At 51.3% G+C, this 20,454-nt stretch overlaps 1 protein-coding gene across 5 annotated transcripts; it reads right to left on the bottom strand.

Moving 5' to 3' along the window:
- Positions 1–1,299: 1,299 nt before the first annotated feature.
- On the bottom strand, positions 1,300–19,789 carry Taok2 (TAO kinase 2). 5 transcript variants are annotated; one of them, XM_047533474.1, is made up of 19 exons: positions 19,033–19,784; positions 15,813–15,979; positions 15,565–15,636; positions 15,365–15,466; positions 14,853–14,898; positions 14,632–14,728; positions 14,383–14,496; positions 14,195–14,286; positions 12,068–12,161; positions 11,890–11,971; positions 10,905–11,072; positions 10,488–10,766; positions 10,135–10,296; positions 8,128–8,493; positions 7,831–8,034; positions 7,272–7,511; positions 3,909–4,121; positions 2,755–2,937; positions 1,300–2,672 (listed from the first exon to the last, which is right to left on the bottom strand). In XM_047533474.1, the coding sequence occupies exons 2-19, from the start codon at positions 15,942–15,944 to the stop codon at positions 2,151–2,153; spliced, it is 3,168 nt and encodes a 1,055-aa protein (XP_047389430.1). In that variant the 5' UTR covers positions 15,945–15,979; positions 19,033–19,784; the 3' UTR covers positions 1,300–2,150. The 5 variants fall into 5 exon arrangements, with proteins under 5 accessions (XP_047389430.1, XP_047389431.1, XP_047389432.1 ...); XM_047533475.1 differs by having other exon boundaries at positions 1,303–2,672; positions 10,488–10,748; XM_047533476.1 differs by lacking the exon at positions 1,300–2,672 and adding an exon at positions 3,074–3,179 and having other exon boundaries at positions 2,792–2,937; positions 19,033–19,785.
- Between the last annotated feature and the right edge of the window lie 665 nt (positions 19,790–20,454).

Here is a 20,454-nt window from a genome sequence, read left to right as displayed (position 1 = left end):
AACTGATATGGGGGCCACTATTAGTAGCCAGGGGTCAAGCTCCCTTTCATTTTCTCCCAGTTTCCCCAAAGTCATCCCAGCCTCTAGACTCTTCTACCCAAGTCTGCTACAAGGCCATCTCTGAAAAGGGTTTGGCTGTAACCTTCCTCCAGCTTGATCAATAGTCTCCTCTGGTGACATCTGCTTTTAGCTAGATATGATAATGCCCAGTTGGAAGGAAGATCTGGCCTTAAGAATATAAAACACAGCTGGGCACAGCAGGGCCCACCTGTAATTCCAGCAACCCAGGAGGCTGAGGGGATTGCGAGTAATAGGCAAGCCTCCATAACTCAGCACGACCCTATCTCAAAATAAAAAATTAAAAGGGCTGAGGATGTAGCTCAGGTAGAGTCCCAGTGTTCAACTCCCAGTACCAAAAAAAAAAAAAAAAAAAAAAAGGATGTGAAGCACAATGGATTCAGGGACAGTTGGTATTTATGTCTTCCACTTCACAGGCACTTTCTCCAGGAGCTGACTCACTCAGCCTTGAAGTAGGTATAGGTCTTAGACCTGACTGATCAGTCAGGGCCCTATAGGCATCTGTCAGAACTCTTCTTGTTGAGGCTGCTAAGTAAGATAAAAAGTGTGAGCTGCCAAGGATATGAGTGAAGTGGGCTTTCTGAGAATTTTTGCCAAAGGAAAGCAGAGGAAAAAAGGTTGATGATCTCCTTTGAGGTCCTGGACCCAGTCATACCTGAAAAGTCATCAAAATCACTAGAATTTTGCTGGGCATGGTAGCATACACCTGTAATTCCAGTAACTCAGGAGGCTGAGGCAGGAGGTCAAGTTCCAGGTCAGTCTCAGCAACTTAAATGAGACCCTGTTTCAAAATAAATAATTAAAAGGTCTGGGGAAGTAGCTCAGTGGTGAAATGCCCCTGGGTTCAATCCCCAGCACCAAAAGTAAATAAATAAATAAATGGAATTTTCAGTTACACAGCTCAGTACATTTTCTGTTTAAATAAAGTCAACTGCTGGATATGGTGGCGTATGCCTGTAATCCCAGCAACTTAGGAGGCTGATAGGAGGACTGCAAGTTCAACGCCAGTCTCAGCCTAAAACAACTTATCAAAACTCTGTCTCAGGGGCTGGGGAGATAGCTCAGTTGGTAGAGTGCTTGCCTTGTAAGCACAAGGCCCTGGGTTCGATCCCCAGCACCAAAAAAAAAAAAAAAAAAAAAAAAAAAAAAACTCTGTCTCAAAAAATAAAAAGGGACATGGATATGGCTCAGTGGTTAATTGCCACTGAGTTCAATCCCTGGCACCAAAATAAATTACAAGTTAACACTATCACTTGTCTCTGAACAGGCTTTCTCACGCAACTTAAGACAGAAAGGGTGAGTCCTGGGGTCTGTTAGAATAACCAACAGTTTATTAAAAGCTTGCCCTGGGGCTCTGTGCCAGCCCCACAGCTGAGAGGGGCTCCCATGACTGCCCCCAGGCCCAGGAGCAGCCCTTTCCAAGGTACTTCCCTTGTTTCCCCGCCCCAGCCCTGACCCCAGTTTAAAAAAAAGAAAACCAAAAACAAACAAACAAACAAACAAAACAAAACAAACAAAAAAAAAGGACAAGACGGCACAGGACGTCAGACAGCAACAGGGGAATGGAGAGACCCAGGCATCCTGACCCCAAGACCCCATCCTGATCCTTCTTTCCAAGGAAGGCCTCCTATTCTCCCTGCCTTGGGTCCCAGACCCACTCTACCACTTCCCAGGTCTGGGAGCCCTGTTGTCCCCAGTCCATGGCCCCATTGCAAGGGTAGTATAGTTCTCTGAATATAATATATCTAGACCCACCCTTCCCCTCCCCCAGGGGACTAGATGAATATTTGACACGCACAAACTCCCTCCTTTCCCAGGCGGTGATGGAGGGAGACCCTGGCACCATGGTGGGGAGGCAGGGTTCCCGGTCAGCCTTGGGGCACTGATACCCAAGCTGGCCTGGGGCCATTGGCCAGCCCCAAGAAGCTCATGAGATGAGGAGGTCTGAGGGGAGTTGGAGCCAACATCCTGTCCCCACCACCCTTGGGTGGGCCTCAAGCTTACTGCCTGCCAGGATCAGGCTCTGCCCACCCCCACCCTTGCCCCACTCCTCTGCTCATTCATCCTGCACTTCAGGAGTAGAAGTGGGAAGAACCGTTGAGGATGTGGGAAGCGACACTGGTACTGCGACTCAGAGGACCCGGCACTGCAGCAGCAGGGGGGCCCACGTTCTCACTGCCACTGCCCCCTGAGGCTGCCCGCCGCAAGGGTTGGGGGCTGTTTCTTAGCAGCAGCAGGGCTCCACCACGGGGTGTTCCACTCTGTGTTGGGGGCCCCAGCCAGTTTGGAGGACCTGGAGGAGCCAGCAGCGATGGCTGACGCCAGGCTGGTGGAGGCATGCCTGGTGGAGGAGGACCATGGCTCCAGTGTGCCCCTGAGCGAGGAACAGGGCGGGAGGGCCAGGCAGGGGCAGGGGGTGGAGCAGGATAGCCCTGGGCAGCAGCCTCAGCTGGGATGCCCCCCAGAGCCATACTGGAGAAGCCCAGCCTCATGCTCTCAGCATCGAAGGCCTCGATCTCACGGGCCTGCCGCTCAAGCAAACTCCGGATTCGCTCGGAGCGCCCTGTCTGCAGGGCCAGCAGCTCTTCTTCCACCTGGGGCACCCAGAACAGGGGTTAGAGTCCCAGAGCCAGGAGCCTGCCCTCCCTACCCCATCCTGGAGGTCAAGCCCCTTACCCGCTGCTCCAGCAATGCCCGCCTCAGAGCTACTCTCTGCTCCAGTTCCCGCAGCTCCCTCTCATGCTGGCTCTCTGTGCGGATCTTGATCTTACTCTGGTAAGCATTGAGCAGCTCCAGCTCTTGTTGAAGCTGCTGCCGAAGAGCCTGGAACTCTGCCTCTTGGGTCTCATCAAGCCGGAGCTGGAGGATAGGGAGAAAGAGTTTTAGGGACCTCCTCCCCCACCCCCACAATCCTCCCCTGCCCCAGGTAGGCCTGGGCCCTAAGGTTGCAAGAAGCAGCGGTCTCAACATCTATCAGAATGGAAGATGGTCATACCCTGTGCACAGCAATTACACTTGCAGGAATCTATCCCCCAGGTATACTTGCACATGTGCTGGAGATGTTCACGGAAGCGTTGTGATAGCAAAATACTGGAAACAACCTAAATGTCCACCAATAAGGGATGGGTTAAATAAATTATGGTACAGCCATACCATGGAAAATTCTACTCTGTAAAAAAAAAAAAAATGATATGTGTACTGACATGGAAAGATGTCCAAGAAATATTAAGTGGAAAAAAGGAAGTTAGAGAACAGTATGTAAATTGATTCCACTTATGTTTAAAGTATTTATATAATTTTCCAAAAATATATTGGAAAAAAATCTAAATGCACTTAATCATTAACAAGTTACCTCTGAGAGGTAGGATTGGGTGACAGAATGGGGCACTGACTCCTTACACTTCATGGGCATTTTAAGCAGCCCACTCCAGTGCTGTGTGTGGTCAGTATTTAGAACAGCAATCTTCCAAATCTGAAGTCTGAGTAAATTGGCCTGAGGGCCACACTCATGGTAATTTGCTCCCTGTGTACATTAAATTAACTCAGGCCCAGGAAAAAAAATCAGAGCCACTTTTCCTTGGTGGTTCTTGGGAGAGTAGGCAGGATAGCTTTGTTAAGACCTTAAGAAAATACTAAAAGAAATAAAACCATTAAGAAGAATATGAAATAACAAACCATCGTTAGCAGGGTACACTAACAGTAAGAGTATCCAAGTTTCCCATGTACACAAGGCCCCAGCTCTGTTCACACCTCCTACCTTCCATTGCCCATAACTAAACTGGAAAAAGGCCAATCTCTACCGTGCTCCCTCCCAGGCCCCCAGGCCTCACCGCCTGTGAGCTGAGCATCTCTGAGATGGACTGGTCATACTGCTCGGCCAAGATCGCCAGCTTGCGGGTCTGTTCTTCCTTGAGCCGCTTAAGAAGGCTCTTGTGCTGAGCTTTGGGCGTGGTCTCCAGCAAGTGTGCCCGCAGAGCCTTGTACTGCCGAGTCTGGATCTTACACGTCTCCTGGAACTGCTTCTTGATCTGCAGCTCCTTAGACTGTGCAGTGGATGGATCAAGGGGAAATGGGGACAGGGAGAGGGAGAGGAGGAGGAGAAAGAGGAGGAACAACCAGGGAAAAGGGGGAGAAGAGGAGGAGGAGGAGAGGAGACAGAAGCAGAGACAGGGAGAGGGAGAGAAACAGAAAACATGTTAGACAGAGGGGGCGGGGGGAGCTGTATACAGACAGACATGGAGAGATGGGATTGTATTGAGAGAAATCAGGAAGATTTCAATGGGCAAGAGATGTGGAGAAAACAAGACAGGTTCCAAAAGCTCCTCCAGAGTTGGGTGGAATACCATGAGGAATGTCAGAGTTCTCAGACAGGGAATCTTCAGAGGACTGAGTGCACAAAAGCAGCTTTGACCATGCAGAAGGAGAAAACATGACCTCAGGATAGCTTGTGAGCAAACACAAGAATGTGCAAAGGAATGACAAGACTGTGTCACACAAAACACCCACAGAAGAAGGCAATACAACTAAGGACAGAAAGGAGGTCCCAGGTCCAGCACCTCAAGAGAGGAAGGAAGGAAAGGAGAAGCACTGAGCTGAGAAATGGATAGAAGGGATTGCCCTGTTTGGGGCCACAGAAGGGAAAGGGGAAAGGGAGGTGACCAGAAAGGGCCTGACAAGTTCAACAGGCCAGCAGCTGCCACCTGACCAGATCCACATTTCAGCCCAGCCCCTATGCATTCAGCTCCCACTCCAAGCCCACAACCAATCCCAGTCCCAGAGCCCACACAGTTCTGCCTGGCCCCTCAGCTCACCACCCTCAACCGTGGAGGGTTTCCAGCACCGGTCCCCCACCCCAACCCTCTAGGCTAATGTCTGATGCAGGAGAGAGGTGCAGCTCCCAAACAGAAGGGAACATGTAGGCAGTGGGTTGGGAGAAAAGGTAGGGGACAAGATGACCAAAGGACCTGGACCCTAAGGGCTCTCTAGAAGGGACCCACAAACAGGAGAACTATGGGACCAATAAGTTCCATGGAAGCTCCACAGGGGCCCAGAGCCCAGGGCTGGTGGTGGTCATGGTGCAATGAAGCTATGAGGCAGAGAGGATGAGGCTGAGGAGTGAAAGGGGTTGAGATAACGTAGATGGGGTGAAGAGGTCATGGAGCTGAGGGCCAAGGGTCCAGATTGGGGGCAAACCAGGAGGCTAGGCGGCAGGACAAAGCAGACAGAGGCAGCCTGGGCCAAAGGTACAGTTCCGCTCAGATATTTTATTTGTGTTTGTCTTTTTTTCTTTTTCTTTTTTTTCTTTTTTTTTTTTTTTTTTGGTGGGGGGAAGGGGACAGGTTGGAAGGGAGACAGAAAAACAAAATCAAAGAGGAGAAAAAAACAAAACAAAACAAAACAAAAAAAAACATGACTCTTCCCACCCAGCACCACCCCTGGCCCCAGGCCTGCATTGATGAGGGTGAGGATGAGCACACACACAGCGGGAGCACAGCAATAACTTAGGGGGGCAGAACACAAAGTGTGACTTCTGGACTCTGCGGTGGAGGTGGCTGCCTGTCTAGAGGTCAATGGGCTTGGCTTGGGGGAGGGAGGGAACATACTGAAGAAGGAGTGGGGTGAAAGGGAGGGGAGGACCAGGGACTGGAGAAACTTCACTGAGTCATGGGAGATAAAGTGCTTGATGCTCTAGATTTGGGCTGGGGAAGGGCTAGAGTTGGTTACCTCCAGGGAGGCAGGGCCCGGAATTGGCGAGTCCGGGATCTCCGCCCAGCTAGAGTGCTTGAATGTGGCTGGCGGGAGGCAGGGGGCCCAAATCTGCGTTGGTTGCGTGGTAGCAGCCGGGGTATCCGACTAGGCCTTTCACCCCGAAGTAGCCCCCAGCTGGCCAGTGTGTGAATGGCCCAGGGAGGCAGGCAGGAGGCTAAGCCCTGGCTGGCCCGTGCTAGGCGCCAGTTCCAGCCCTTGCACAGAGCCCAGACCTTTGCCAACAGGGCTAGTGGGTGTTGAGCAGTGCGGAGATTGCCCCTCCGGGGCCCAGGGACAGGCAGGCGGCTGCGGAAGCCATCCTTGTTGGTCTTGGGGTACAGTGCAAACAGGCCCCGGTCTCCCACAGCCCCACAGCCCTGTAGGGCCCGGAAGACCATGGGCGACAGACGCAGCAGAACCCGCAACCAGAGACGAGAGATGCCCCGGCGCATCCGAGGGCCCTGCTGCCGCACCCACTTGCCCCCAGCTGCCATAGCTGCCAGAGGTAGAGCCAAGCCTGGCCAAGCTAGAAGCCAGGCAGCCCCAAGGCCCAGAGGCACACCCATAAGGCCTCGGCGCCAGCTCAGGCCCAGAACAGCCCCTAGTGTGGTGCACTGGGCCAGGAGAAGGAACAGACTGGGAGGCAGGTTCAGGGCTGTACAAAGGAGCAGGTAAGAGGCCCCTAGGCCCACCAGGCCCACCTCAAGGGCCAGCAGAGCCGCCTGAAGGCCACCTCCACCCTGGGCTGCCAGCAGTGGGAGCAGAAGTAGTAGTAGTAAGGGCAGGAGGCCAGAAGAGGACCCCACAGCAAAGGAGAGGCCAGCCAGAAGGCCATGGGACAGGAGTCCAGGGAGCTGGCTAGCAGGACCAGGCCTCAGGTGTGGTGGAGGAGGCTCTGGAGGGATGTCTGGAGAAGGACAGCCATCTCCAGGATCCCTAGGGGTACCAATTGGAGCCCCCTCTTCCTCTTCTTCCTCCTCCTCAGGGACTGGTGTCAGTGCTGGACCTTGGACCCAGCCCAGATCAAACTCCTCATCCAGAAGGCTCCCATCCTCCTTCCCCCACAGTGCCCATGCCCCAGTCTCCTCCTGGCCAATAATGCTTCTCTCCTGGGGTGTCAGTGAGGGAACTCTAAGCTCCTCTATCTCCTCCTCAGGCAGATCCCAATCTTCCTCATTTACTGGACTCCTATGTTTTTGTTGACTGGGACTAAGGGTTCCTGCTCCTTCCCCCAAAATCCTCTGCTCCTCTGGCTCCAAGGTGGCCCCTTCCTTTCCCAGAATCCTTCTCTCTGGCACTGCTTCCTCCTCCTCTCCCAGAATCCTTTGGTCCAGGACTGCCTCCTGGCCAGATGAGCAGGGCTGCTCTTGACTAGGGGTGCCTGTGCTGGGTGGTCCCAGAGCCCCAGTAATGGGGAGGCCCAGGGGGCGCTGGCCTGCACGTACTTTGAGGCTCTTGGGTTGCTGGCGAACCTGGGCTGCATGCTTCTGCCGCAACTCTTGCTCACGTCGCTTGTTGTACTCCAGCTGATTGCCCAGTTCCGTCTGGTGCTGCAGGCGGGTGAGCTCAGCCCGTGTGCGCTGGACGGCCTGGAGCTGCCGTAGCTCCAGCTCTCGGGTGGCCTCATGCTGCCGCAGCAGCAGTGCACACTCCAAGTCCTTCTGTGTCTGTTTCTTGTTCAAGTCCTGAAGTAGAAGGGAGGCAGGGCCCAGGGCCTGGTCAAGGAACCTTGTTGGTGTTCAGGAGTAAAAGTTCAGCACTGCCTGGGGGTAGGGTGGCGATGAGGGCTGGCTCTCGTCTGATGTGGGAATAGGGGCCTAAGGACCTCTGTAAGGATTCTAGTAGGATCTGTGGGGATGGAAAGCCAGAGGGATACTAACAAGAAGCTCACCCACAGCACCGTGAGGGCACAAGGGGAAGAAGACACAAGTGTGGTAAATGAAAAAGGGGAAGTGCTGAGAATCAAGACTGAGTTGGACAGGAAGGGCAGGTGGGGTACCCTACCTCTCGCAGTAGGTCCTGGTCGAGGCTGTGACGTGCCAGTAGCATCTTGCGCTTGTACTGGCGACACTGCAGCTCGAAGTACTGGCGCTGTCGCCTCAGCAGCCCTGCTTCCTCCTCTGCCTGGCACTGCTGTAGCTGTTCCTTCTGCCGCAGAAGCCACTCGGCCTTCTCCCGCTTAGGTGTGCTGGGGTTCTCCTGGAGCTCCTGGGTGAGAACAACGGAAGAGCAGGGTCAGAGTTGGCCTGCCTGCCCACTTGGCCTGCCATCAGCCCGCCCACCGTGGCAGTCCTAGCCCACCTCCTTTAGCTGTTCCTTCCGAAGCTTGTAGGTGCGCTTCTGTGCCTCCAGCAGGGCAGCTAGCTCCTTCTTCTGCTGTCCAAGGATGTGCTGCTGGAACTTTCGTTCCTCAGCCTGGGCAGCTCGTGCCTCCTTCTCACCAATGGCCTGGTGCCTCCGGGCCAGCTTTTCAGCCTCAGCCCCAAAGCCAGCCCGCTGTGCCTCAAGTTCCCGCTGCAGTCGTGCACTATGCTCCTCACGTTCACCCCTCAGCCGGGACTCAAGGGCCAGCAGCTGCTTCTGATGCTGTCGCCTCATCCGCTTATAGCCACTCAGCTGCTCCCGCAGGGCCGAGTCCTGCTCATGCTCCTGGATCTGACGGCTGACCTGGGTGGGAGAGAATATAAGTGGGACTCGGCCCTAGCCCAGGAAGATCATGGATTTCAGACTCACTGCACTTGTTCTCATTGTGTACGCTCCTCACACTTAGCCTCTCAGCTGTTTCCTCAAATGGATAATGGAGACATTATCTACTCATGAGTTAGTGTGATCAAATAAGATGATAAAAGGCATAGGGCCTCCCACAAAAGCATGAACAATTAAAATTAGTTCAAGAGAATCAATAAGACAGCCAGGTGCAGTATGGAGGCTGAGGCAGGAGGATTGCGAGTTCAAGGACAGCCTCATTTAGCAATTTAGTGAGACCCTGTCTCAAAATCAAAAAATAAAATGGGAAGGCTTAGTAGTAAAGCACATTGGGTTCAATCCTCAGTATTATTTAAAAAAAAAAAAAAAAAAAGAAAGAAAGAAAAAGAAAAAAAAGAATAAACCTGACCTGGGCTCAAATCCCAGTTCTGCCATTTACTAACCATATGATCTCAAGCAGTTTACCTTTTCAAAGCATTACTTCCCTCTTCTGTTACATGGGGCAACAATATCTCCTCCCAGCGGGCTGTGTAGACAAGTTCGATACATAGGGAACAGAATCTACAACACTCAGGAATAGTAAGTATTGGCACCTACTCCTTCAGCAAGACAAGGGGCCCACTATAGTCCCAGGAGCTAAGCTGGGATATGGGTCCGAAGATGCTAGAACAGAAATACTTGTCCTGAATGTCTTCCCCAATGGTTGACCTCTGGTCCCATCTTCGACTGCTCTGATAGTTGGCCAAGGCCTTGAAAGTCACACTTCTCTGCACAGTACCACAAAGCACCAAGCACTCCAGGAGCTGAAGCACCAGCCACAGGAAGAGACTGTAAGAACATATCAGACCTACCTACTGGTTGGCCTCTAAGAGGATTATAAGTACTCAAATTAAGCTCCATGGGAATATGATCCAAAAGTTTACTAAAGGCATGAATGAAAAACTACATTTTATGAAAAGTCTAACACCTTATCCTATGAACTGGTAAAAGATTGCCATGATTGATTTTAGGAAAGGCCCAAGGTTTTTCTTACAGGATTTGGCACCCACCCAAAGGTGCCTAGGCAACCAGTGGCAATGGCCCATCTCCCAAATGGGATCTGACCCTCTTCCCACCAGGACAGCATGATACACTAAATGCAGGCCTTGTGTGTGGGCTTGACAGCCAATCACTGAAGTAAAGCAGATCCCTGGACACCGCCTTCCCTCAGTGACAGAAGTTCATCAAGCTACCATAACGTCTTTCAGGAGTATCACAGCAGGCTGGACTTGACTGTGAACAAGGGTATGAGGCACCTGATTGGCCAGCAGAGCCTGGGAACACCCCCAGATGTTATTTCAACCAGGCCACAAAAATGGGAGTAAAGAGTTTGCCAACATATAAATACCCAGACTGGGTAACGTGACCAAAACAGTGTTCTGGTGGAAGAGAGCAGAAGGGTCAATGAGAGAAGGTAAGAGAAAGCAACAGAGCAAGGGCAGAATCTGAATTTAAACATGGGACATTAAATTAAAGGAACAGTTTTTGCTGAACTTCGTTTGGAAAATCCAGGTGACAGAAAAAAGGACAGTGAACCAGCTGAGTGAAGATGGCCACACTTACCAGGGAGGCAGTACGGATGGTGGCAAAGTGGTCCCGGTTGCGGCAATAGGCTCGGCGGCGGGCAGAAGAGGTGGTGGAGGTGGGAGCAGGGGCTGCAGGTGGCTGGAGAGGGCCTGGGGTTATCTCTGGCTGGTAGGGGTCATCATATAGGTTATCAGAGCCCTAGAGGAAGGGAAGGGGGAAAGGATGCCTGAAGCTCAGAACACACTGGGCCCAAAGGGAGTTAACAGAGGGAACCTGTTCAGATTTAGAAGAAGAGTCATCAGGCTAAGAGAGGAAAAGCTGGGAACTCAGGTAGTTCCTGAGCAGAACAGCATGAACTCAGCCACTTGTCCCTCAGGCCTGCTACATACCGGCAGCCGGTGGATGATGGAGCTGTGGGAGGTGACTGTGTGCTCCCCCTCCTGCATCATGGCCATCTCTCGGGCTTCAGGGCCTTCCTCTTCCTCCTCTTCTTCCTCCTCCTCTTCCTCATCCTCCTCATTGTCTGAGGCATCTGCTAGGCTGTTGACTGAGCTGCTCTGGCTGGAGGCGCTGATGGACATGCTAGGCACTGAGTGGCTACTCTCTAGACTGGTCAGTGTCCCCGCCCGGTGCATGTAGGGCTCTGCTTCCTGTGAACAGGGCGTGGGCTGTTGGACAGGGAAGGGGAAGGACAAGGGGAGTGTGCATGGAGATAGCACGAAGAGACAGAGGGTGTGAAGAGATGTTGGGAAGCGGGGCTAAGTCAAGCATGGGGTTAAGGAAGGTGGCAGGGCAAGCTGGGTCACCTCCTCTTCTTCTGGGGCCTCAGCGCCAGGGCCATTAGGTGCCTCTTGGAACAGGATCTTCTTCATCTTGCGGTACTGCAGGTTGTCCAGTTCCCGCACAGCATCCTTGGTCCTCTGGATTAGGTCCATGATGACTGTAGGTGGCCGCTCCCGGAGCACAAAGCGGTGCTGGGGGAAGAGAACACTGAGGTCTGCTCCTGACTCCCCAAGCCCCATAATCCATGGTTCTTGGCATTTCCTCTGCCCTGAAGCCTTCCCCTGAGGCCCACACCCACTAAGGGATGATGCTGGTCTCCTTTCAACCCCTCCTCCCACAACAATTTTCTCCACCACCCAGTCTACTCCCCAGTTTCAAGTTCCTCCAGGAATGGCTGACAGGTAAGACAGTCAAGAGATCTGGATTCTAGTCCAGCTACACTGCCAAAATGCCATGTTACCTTGGATATGTGACAAGGTCTCTTTGGCCCTCATAAAATTTCTTACAATTATAAAACAAGTAGGTCAAACTAGATAGTCTAAGTCAGTTCCCAACTAGGGCTCCTAAGGCTCCCCTGGATCTGTGAAAGGAAAGAGGCTCCTCTACTTTTGCTAGTTCAAAACCTAACGGAAATCATACATTTACCCGTGATAAGGCTACATGGGCTTTTGGCTTGAATTAGATCAGTGTGGTAACCCTTGTCACATGCTGACCAGAAGCTCTGGTTCGCAATTATGTACATCGTTTATTAATAAAAGATGGGAAAACAAAGTATTACTTAATAAATTAAGGCATTACTTAACAAACTAAAGCATAATTATTACTTAATAAATTAAGATAGACAAAATCTTACAAAACAGAGAGTCTATCAGGTACAGGGGCTAGAGGTGGGAACTCATAAATGAAGTGCTTGATAGAGGAAGAACTGGGAACCACTCATTTCACTGAGGGTTTCTGTAGCTCTACCAAATTACAGTTCTAGAATAATGTAGGCCAGCAAACACTCACCTTCAGAAGAACCTCTGAGGTTGGTCTGTCTTGAGGGATTTTCTGAAGACAGGAGTCAACAAAATTCCGGAAGTACTCAGACCTAGAAGTCACAGAAGATGGGCGACAGGTAGGGAGGGCATAAGTCAGGCAGCTAACCCCATAGTTAACCCTTGGGCCCAGGAATCCTGATCCTCACCAGTGTCCTGACTGGAGCACGGGGGACTCATTCTGTGCAATATGGTATAAGGCACTCATCGCATTCATGTTAAACAGCGGTGGTTTCCGTTCCGCTAGAAAAAGGTCAAGGGGGAGAAGGTGAGAGATGACAGGTGAGCAAAGGAGAACCCAGAGAACTGAAGTTCAAATCCCAGCTCTCTTGCTGCATGACCTTGAGCAATTCCCATAATCCTGTTGAGTCTCAATTAATATCTTTGTCTGTAAAATCCAACACTTATCCTCTCCACTGCAGATAGGTGGAGCATGGATCGAAGAAAATAACCTATACAAAAGCACCAAAAACAGGCAGAAGGAAGCCCATTCACTTAGCCCAACTAACACTTATTGGGTACCAAATGAGAACAAAAAACTTGCTAAATATGGCATAGGAAGACAAATAAAAGAATCAGTTCTTGCCTTCAAGGAACTTCCAGTCTAAAAAGATTAATTAGAACTGGACAAATAATACTGAGTTAAAGGTATTAACTGGAGTAAGAGAGAGAAAGGTGAACGGCTAGAAAGTTGATGGTGTAATGGTGTAATGAGCTAGTACACTCCCAGGGAATTCAGGGAATGTCTTTTTGGAAAGAGGGATGTTGGAGGTAGGCTTTACATTAGAAACTGTGACCCAGAAAAATGTTTGTTATTTATGCTTCTGGTCCAGTGATTTTTAAAAATGAACTGCAAATAACAACTCACTAATAGTCTAAATTTCCACTTCTCTTAAAAAATTTGACCTGGTGAAATTGAGTTTATAGTCCCACAATAACAATGAGAAGGAGCTAAGCACTCTTTCTATGGAAATGCCACTTTCCAGGGTGCCAGCCCCTCTTCCACACTGCTTCTCTGATACTAATTCTGAGTATCATAAGTTGACACTTACAGTTAAGCCCGATGTGGCTCCCCCTCAACAGCAGAGAACTATTTCTTTGGATCCACGTCTCTAACAAAATGTAGGAATACAACGAATTGATCTAGCTTTTTCTTCTATGTGGCCTGTTTCCTAAGTTTTCATCACCTGCTGGCCCTGGCTGCAAATGGTAAATGTAGACTATGGAGATGGAGGGAAAGGGCACATTCAAATCTCTGATCTCAGGCACAGGGCATGATACAAACCAAGAAAGTGGGAAAGAAAGTGAGAAAGTTCACAACCATGGAGTAGAGCATATGAAGGAGACAGTCTCTAGGAAGCAGAGCCCCTATCCTGGTATAAGGAAGGACCCCATCAATGATCCCTACTGGCTTCAGTCTTGCAGGCAATGAGGGGCCACTGATGACTGAGTAGTGAGTGAAAGACTACACTGGGCTTAGGCAAATCTCTCAGGCACCATTATGAAAGAGACTAGAAGGAAGAAGAAACCAGTGGTAGAAAAGATCACTGCAGGAAATTGTTGGTAAGGGCAACTAACAGCAACTCTTTCTTGGACCTGGCATTGAGTTGGGAGGTTTTCACCTCATTAAATGGTTACTTCAGTAATGAGGGATGCAGGGATGAGAACCCTGACATGGCTTTAATTAAGTCCTCATGAACTCACTTGGGCCTAACTCTTAGCCTTCTTACTCACTCTTCTGCATTACAATGCTTTAGTCGCCCATGCTTGCTCTTACCCGTACATGATGCTCTGTTTCGAATGTTCTTTCCTCTACCTTTCCAGCAGCTATTATTTGTCTTGTGGTCCTGTTTAAACATCTCTGCTATAAGGAGGCCTTCCTCAGCCCCTACATTAGATCGAGTCCATTGTTTCATGTTTGTACCACTCCTAGAGCTTCTCCATTCAGCTTTCATCACACAGAGAGAAAACATAACTGGCTTCCTCAACTAAATATAAGTTCCATGAGAGCAGGAACCTCGTTCACTACTATGCCCTCAGAACCTAGCACAGTGTGTGCCACACAGCGGACACTCAAAGGAGTGATGACTACTACAAAATATTTAGGTCAAAGAAATGGCAGAATTTGAGAGTTTCTTAAATTGAGAATCCATGGTAGAATCAAAATGTACAGAAGCCTGGAAGGCCTTGGGATCCCCTCCTCCAAGGATGGGGATAGTAATAGAAAGGAGCAGAGAAGAAAGAGGATAAGGGAGCAGCAAGGAGGACATCCTTACCCAGCTCGATGCAGGTTATCCCCAAGGACCAGACATCTACTTTGCCATCATACTGCCCCTCATCCATTGCCAGGATCACCTCTGGAGCCATCCTGTGAGAATGGTCAAGAGAATAAGGCTTAAAACCACCCCTGCAACACCCACCCCTAGCATCCCAGCTTTCTTTACTTACCAGCACTCTCACTCACCAGTATGGGGTGCCCACAAAGGAGTTGGCGGGTGCCATGATGGACGCGGAGCCAAAGTCCCCCAGCTTCACTAAGCCTGGCTCTGAGAGTAGGATGTTTCCAGCCTTCACATCCCTGCCAGAGGCAAAGTTCAGGGGCGAAATGTGTCTCAGGAAGGCTAGGCAGAGGATTTAGCAGTTTCCTATAACCACGTAAAACAAGTGGTGTCAGACAGATGATGATACCCAGCCACTGTCAGCACTGCTGTACCTATGGATCATGTTGTGGGAGTGCAGATACGCCAGGCCCTGGAGTGCTCCATGGGTCACAGCTGCAATTTCTACCTCCTGAAGAGGCTTCTTGTGAACTGGCGAGGGAGGGAGGGAAAAATATCAGGTTAAGGAAGTCCATAGTTAGAACTGGAATGAGCTCCCTTTATCCCTTCCCCTCAGCTCTTTTTGATCCTACTTATTGGCCATCTCGTCACTTACCTTCTAGAAGGTCTGAAGCTGAGCCCAGGCAATACTCCATCACCAGCTAAGGAAGAGGCAAGCATTAGATCAGAAGATCCTGGTCACCCCTGGCCCAGCTCCCTTGGGCAGAGATTCAAAACCTATCTTCTACTTAGGCATACCCCTTGAGGAAGGGCAACCAGAGAAAATGAGGGGGTGGTAGGAGAGATCCTAGAGTCAGGCCCTTCCCTAGAAAGAACCCAAGACACTCACCACTACTCCCATGTGGATCCCTATAAAGTCCCATTCAATCTCCACCTCCTTAAGCCCACATGCCCTTTTCTGATTGCTAACAGTCTATTCATTCCTTGGGCCAATCTCTCCTCCTAGATCAACCCTGCTGCTCAAGGGTTTGCCTGAAGACTACAGTGGTCAAAAAAAACTTCCTCCTTTCTAAGATCCCTCAACAGGGCCCACTTAGGAGACTGGACCAGGACAAGATGACACTGAGCAGGGGTAAAGATTAGGATGGAGTACAAGGGTCAGCTCACCCAAGCTGTGTGCTCCCTCAGGTAACAGCCCCGGTACTGAATGGTATTGGGATGCCGGAGCTTCTGTAAGAACCGCACCTCCTTAATGATGTCCTGCCATTTCTAAAAAGAGGCCAGCAGGGTAGGAAGGGGTCACCCAGTGTACATCTTGTGATTGGGGTCCCCTCCCGACCAACAAGGTCTTAATGAGCCTGACTCACCTCATTTGATTGCTTTCCGCTATAGGACATCTTCTTGATGGCCACCACCTCACTATTCCGGACATCCCGGGCCTAGAGGATCAGACCAGTGGGTAGGAAGACCCCCACTGAGCACAAGGTAGAGAAGTCTTGCTCGCTGAGTTGAGAGGGCAGGAAAGGCTAGAGTGGTGTAGGAGGGCTGTCTAGAGGTCTACAGAGTTAAGAATAGAGTCCCCACCCCTACTTTACCCTCTCAAGACCCAACTCACAAAGTACACAGCTCCAAAGCTGCCATGGCCAATTTCTCGGAGGTCAGAGAAGAGCTTTTCAGGGTCATCCTTGAAGAAGAGCTCAGCCACATCAGGGTCCTTCAGGCTTCCAGCCCGGCCCCCAGCTGGCATGGTGGCCCCTGGGGCCCCTGAGTGTGGGGCCTGGCCTGGAGAATAGAGATGGGAGTCTTAGAGCAAGGACAGGGCCTACGGGGCGAGGAAGGAGCCCCCTCAAGTTCCTGCTTTCTCCTCCCCTCATTCACTGATGAGAGGGAGGCACTGCTGAGGAAGGGCAGGGGGAGATTATGAACAACATCAAAGCTCCCAAAAAATGAAGTTGCCCTGGCAACCAGATCACGGGGCCGGGTCCCTGGAGTCCCTAAAACTGCTAGGAAGACTTTGGGAAGCTAAGCATCCTCGCCACCACTCTCAGTCCTCAGCAAGTTCTCATTGCCTTGTATCTGTTATTTTCCCTCAAAGAGAAATAGGCCTCCCTGCCAGATCCCCACATGTCCTGTCCCAAGTTCCATACCCCACAGATTTCCAGGCACCTTCCTGTTCCCCTTGGTGTCGAGGCCCCCTCCTCCCTCAACCTCTCATACCCTGAAAAAGAACAGGAAACAGCCAGGCCGGAGATGGTGGAAATCCGGCCATTGTATAAGTGGGTACAGGCCCACGGGGGCCAGGAGACTCACTCTCAAAAAGGGTAAGGACACTGTAGCTGGGACAAGTTCTAGAATGGGAAGGAAAGTAATATAAATGACATCTAGCTTTGAGGGCTTCTCTGTGATCTGAACTGCGTTCCTTGTCCAATCCAACTGCTTGAGGAACACGCTCAGGTACAGGCATTTACTGGGTATGGACAGTAAGCACCTCATACTCATCATCTCATTCAATCCTCACCAAAACCTTATAGGGAAAGTATTATCATTACCCCTGTTTTACAGATTAGAAAACAGGCTCAGAAAGGTTAAGTGACTCGCCCAAAGTTGGTCCACCACCACCATGCTTTCAGAACAACCCAATGAAACCAGCAGGGTAGGATCAGAATTACCATTTCTCAGATGAAGTCACTGAGGCAGACAGGGAAAAAAAGAGTTCTCCATGGTCAGGGAACAGGACCTTCTCCTTCCATCAGGCCTGCATGCTCAATATTCTCTCAGCTTGCCACTCCAAGCTCAGTCACCCTCCTACAGGAAGCCTCCTCTGACCAGCGTTTGGGGGAAGTTCCCAGAGTACCCACACATCCAGAGAAAGTTCCTGGAGGGCATTAGAACCAGGACCCTAGAGGGGCTTCCAGGGCAGGTTCCTAGCTGAACGCTTGTCAGAATTTAGGCACAAAGGAGACTTCAACAGCAGAGCTGGACTCCCAGAGCAGAATTCTAGTTACTTAAAAGCACCCAACAATTTTAGCATGTAATTATATTCTATCGAGCATTGTTTCCTGTTGTGTTGTTAATTTTGTCTCCTCAGCCCAACTGGAAGCTGGAGGGCAAGTAGGGAGCCTGACTCTCCAGTGGGCCCCCAGGGTGCGGAGGGCTCAGAATAGCCTGGGAGATTGATTGATTGCCCTCAACCCAGCCCTCAGCAGCTTCCAGGCTGCTCAAAGCAGGCCCCCTTCTCCCTTCTGCCAGCAATGGTGCCAAGTATCCCTCACCCCACTGCACACCCACACGCAAAGGCAGGTACTCACAACTTGCCAAGGGAATCTTCCTGACCTCTTTACCAGCACCAAGCCCAAGACTGCCAATCCAAAACTCCAGGCCACATGAAAGGGGTGCCAAGCATTGGCAAAACATCACACAGGTCCTCTTCCTCACAATAACAAACATTTGAGCAATCACCAAGGTCTGTGCTAAATCACAACCACCTTTTAAGACAAATAATGTTATCTCCATTCTGCAGACAAGGAACCCCAAATCTGTCTCTAAGCTATACTACCAACACATCCCAACTGCAATGTACAGCAACAGGACTTTGAATAAGTTTCTAATACTTTTTGGTTTTCTCTTATATTAAATGGATTACAGCATGGGACTGTTATGAGATTTTAATGAGATCTCATACTTAAGAACACTATGCAGACACTCAACATATGGATTTTTCCTTCTCTGCCCCCAGGGTTGCCACAAGTCTTTAATCCTTTAGGGGATCATCCCACCGCAACAGCTTGGCTTTAACTGTTAAGAGAAGCCACCATGGCCCTCATTTATCAGAAGGGAGAACCCTCTTAGGAAACCAAGCCAAAGTCTGGGATCAGGGTAAAGATGAAGGTCACAGTAGATACAAAAATCCATAAGGCAGAGGCTGGAGCCAGAGCCTTCAATCAGGCAAAGCTCTCGAGTATAACCCTCCTGGAAAGGAAGTTCATTTCACCCCCATTTTTAAACTTCACCTCAACTCATTTCTCCTATGGATCTCTGGCCCAGGCTCAGAAGAAAAGAGATGGCAAGAAGCGGGTATGGATCATGGGGGCAAGACTTGATGGAGGGCTTGGGTAAAAATCCCCATTCTGCCACTCTGTGACCTTGGACAACCTCTCTGGACCTCAATCTTCTCAACTGTAAAACGGGAAGACAGCAATAAAAGGGTGAATGGTGGTGTGTGTGTGGGGGGGTGTCGCATGAGAGAATGGATGCAAAAGTACTTTGTAAAGGATAGACCCATTGACAAATATATGAGATTATACTATCATAACAAGAGGTAGAAAAGAAGGTAACTGTAGCTGGGGGAGTATTGCCCAGCACCCCCTCCCACCCACTCCTCTTTGCAAGGAGAAGAAACCCAACCAGACCAAGCCTGAAAAGCAGATAAGCAGACCCACCACGGGATTCAGAAGCATGGGAATCAACACTTCAGAGCAGGAAAAAGGGAATCATGGAGGAGAAGAGGTGGCTGCGAGGGGCAAAGAGAACAGGGTGAGAGGACATGAAGGCTGCAAACCCATCTGATTAGCTCAAGCACCCTAGGGCGTGACCCCTGCTGTCAGCAAAGACCCTGTCACCCACCTGAGGTCCCCCATCAACAAGGCACAATGAAGAAAAGAGGAAGTGGAAGAGGGTGGCAACAGAAGGCAAGGCTAGGCAGAGGTTGACCACTGACCAGCTGGGCTTCCCCATCCTGAGGAGAGAGCCTATCCAGGCCCAGCTTCTCAGAAAGGAGCACCTTTTCTTTTCAGTGCTAGACACAGGGACCCGCGCCCCTGCACCCCATGTCTCACCTGGTAGGGGTCACTATGGTGCCCCAGCGCCTCCGCTTCCGCCTGGAGTCCTCCAGCGGCTCTGCCAAGCAGGGAGAGGGGCAAGGAGACCTCTCCCCTTGCCACCTCTTCCTCGGTTTTCGCCCTTCCTGAGGGGCGGGCCCGGGAAGCCTCCCCTGGAGGGGAGGGGGTGACAACCTGATCTGACCTCGCGGTCCAGTCCTCCCCCAACTCGAGGGCGACAGTTGCTGAATCCCGGATTTGATCGTGGGGTATGAACCCCGTATATTTGCACGGGGAAAAAATGAATCCGATATTTGCAGGCCTGGGGAATGAACCCCGGATACTGGTGCACGCGGGGGCCTGAACCCCAGATATTTGAAATTCTATAAAACAGAGACCCAGGTTTTTAGAGGTTGGGACCCGAGTTCCAGATAGCTGGAATATGAGGACTGATACCTGGGTATTAGAGAAGCGAGGGGCCAAGCCCGGAAATTTTGGACCCAGGGGCCTGAGCCCCAGGTCTTCGGCAACCTACCGGGGGCCCACCCCGAGGATGTCCGGCAGCACGGCCCCACTCACGCCGGGGTCCGAGAGTGACAGCCCCCACTCCCGCCCTGGACTCCTCCCTCCCTCTTCCTTTCTCCTGAGGACAACTGAAAGACTATAGCTAAGGCGCTGCTGACAGTCCCCGCGCCCTCTCTCCCTCTCCTCTTTTCCGTCTCAGCCTCTCTCGGTACCACAGCCCCGCTCTCGTCCCGGTCTCCCTCTCCCTCTTCCTCCCAATTCCAAGATGGAGACCGGGCGGGAGCGCGCAGGCGCGGTAAGGATGCCGGGCCAAGGAGGGCGGGGCCCAGAAGAAACAGCCCCGCCCCTCTCCCCTTACGGCCGGGGCCCGGGAGCCAGGCAGTCACCCAGCCCGAGTGCGCGCGCGCCCCGCCACGCGGACCCTGGGTGGGAGGAGGCGGGTAGAAGGGGTAGACTTGCAGTGGGAGGAGCCCAGTGCACCGTCCGACGACTGGCGGTGGAGAGAGCTGTGGCGCATGCGTTTTCCCCGCCTTAGCGCTGTGCCTGAGCTTGTTGCTAGGGGAAGCTTTGAGGGGGCGCGGATGGAAGCATAGAGGCCGTGATTTGCGCCTGCGTGCAGCGTAGAAGCTGGGAGGGGTGAGGGAAAACGGCTGCTCGGAGCGGAAAAGGCGGGAAAGTGGACCGTTCTGAGGTTAGTAAGCCTCCAGCCTAGACGTGGGCCCTGAAGTGCGAGGAGTCTGCCTATCAATATTGGGTAAACTCTATTGGTCAAATTTCTTCAAGAAACTAAGGCACTGCAGGATTGCGTGACTTGCTCAAGGTCGCAGTGCATTTATGTCAAGGCTTCCACGATCTGACCCTCCAACTAGCTGGAATTATCAATTTTATTTCATGGAAGAAAGCAAGGCATAAAAT

This window comes from Sciurus carolinensis, chromosome 18, assembly GCF_902686445.1.
Source record: "Sciurus carolinensis chromosome 18, mSciCar1.2, whole genome shotgun sequence".
NCBI classification, from domain to species: domain Eukaryota; kingdom Metazoa; phylum Chordata; class Mammalia; order Rodentia; family Sciuridae; genus Sciurus; species Sciurus carolinensis.
The sequence above is the reverse complement of the archived record's forward strand: the minus strand, read 5'-3'. Positions and strand labels throughout refer to the sequence as shown.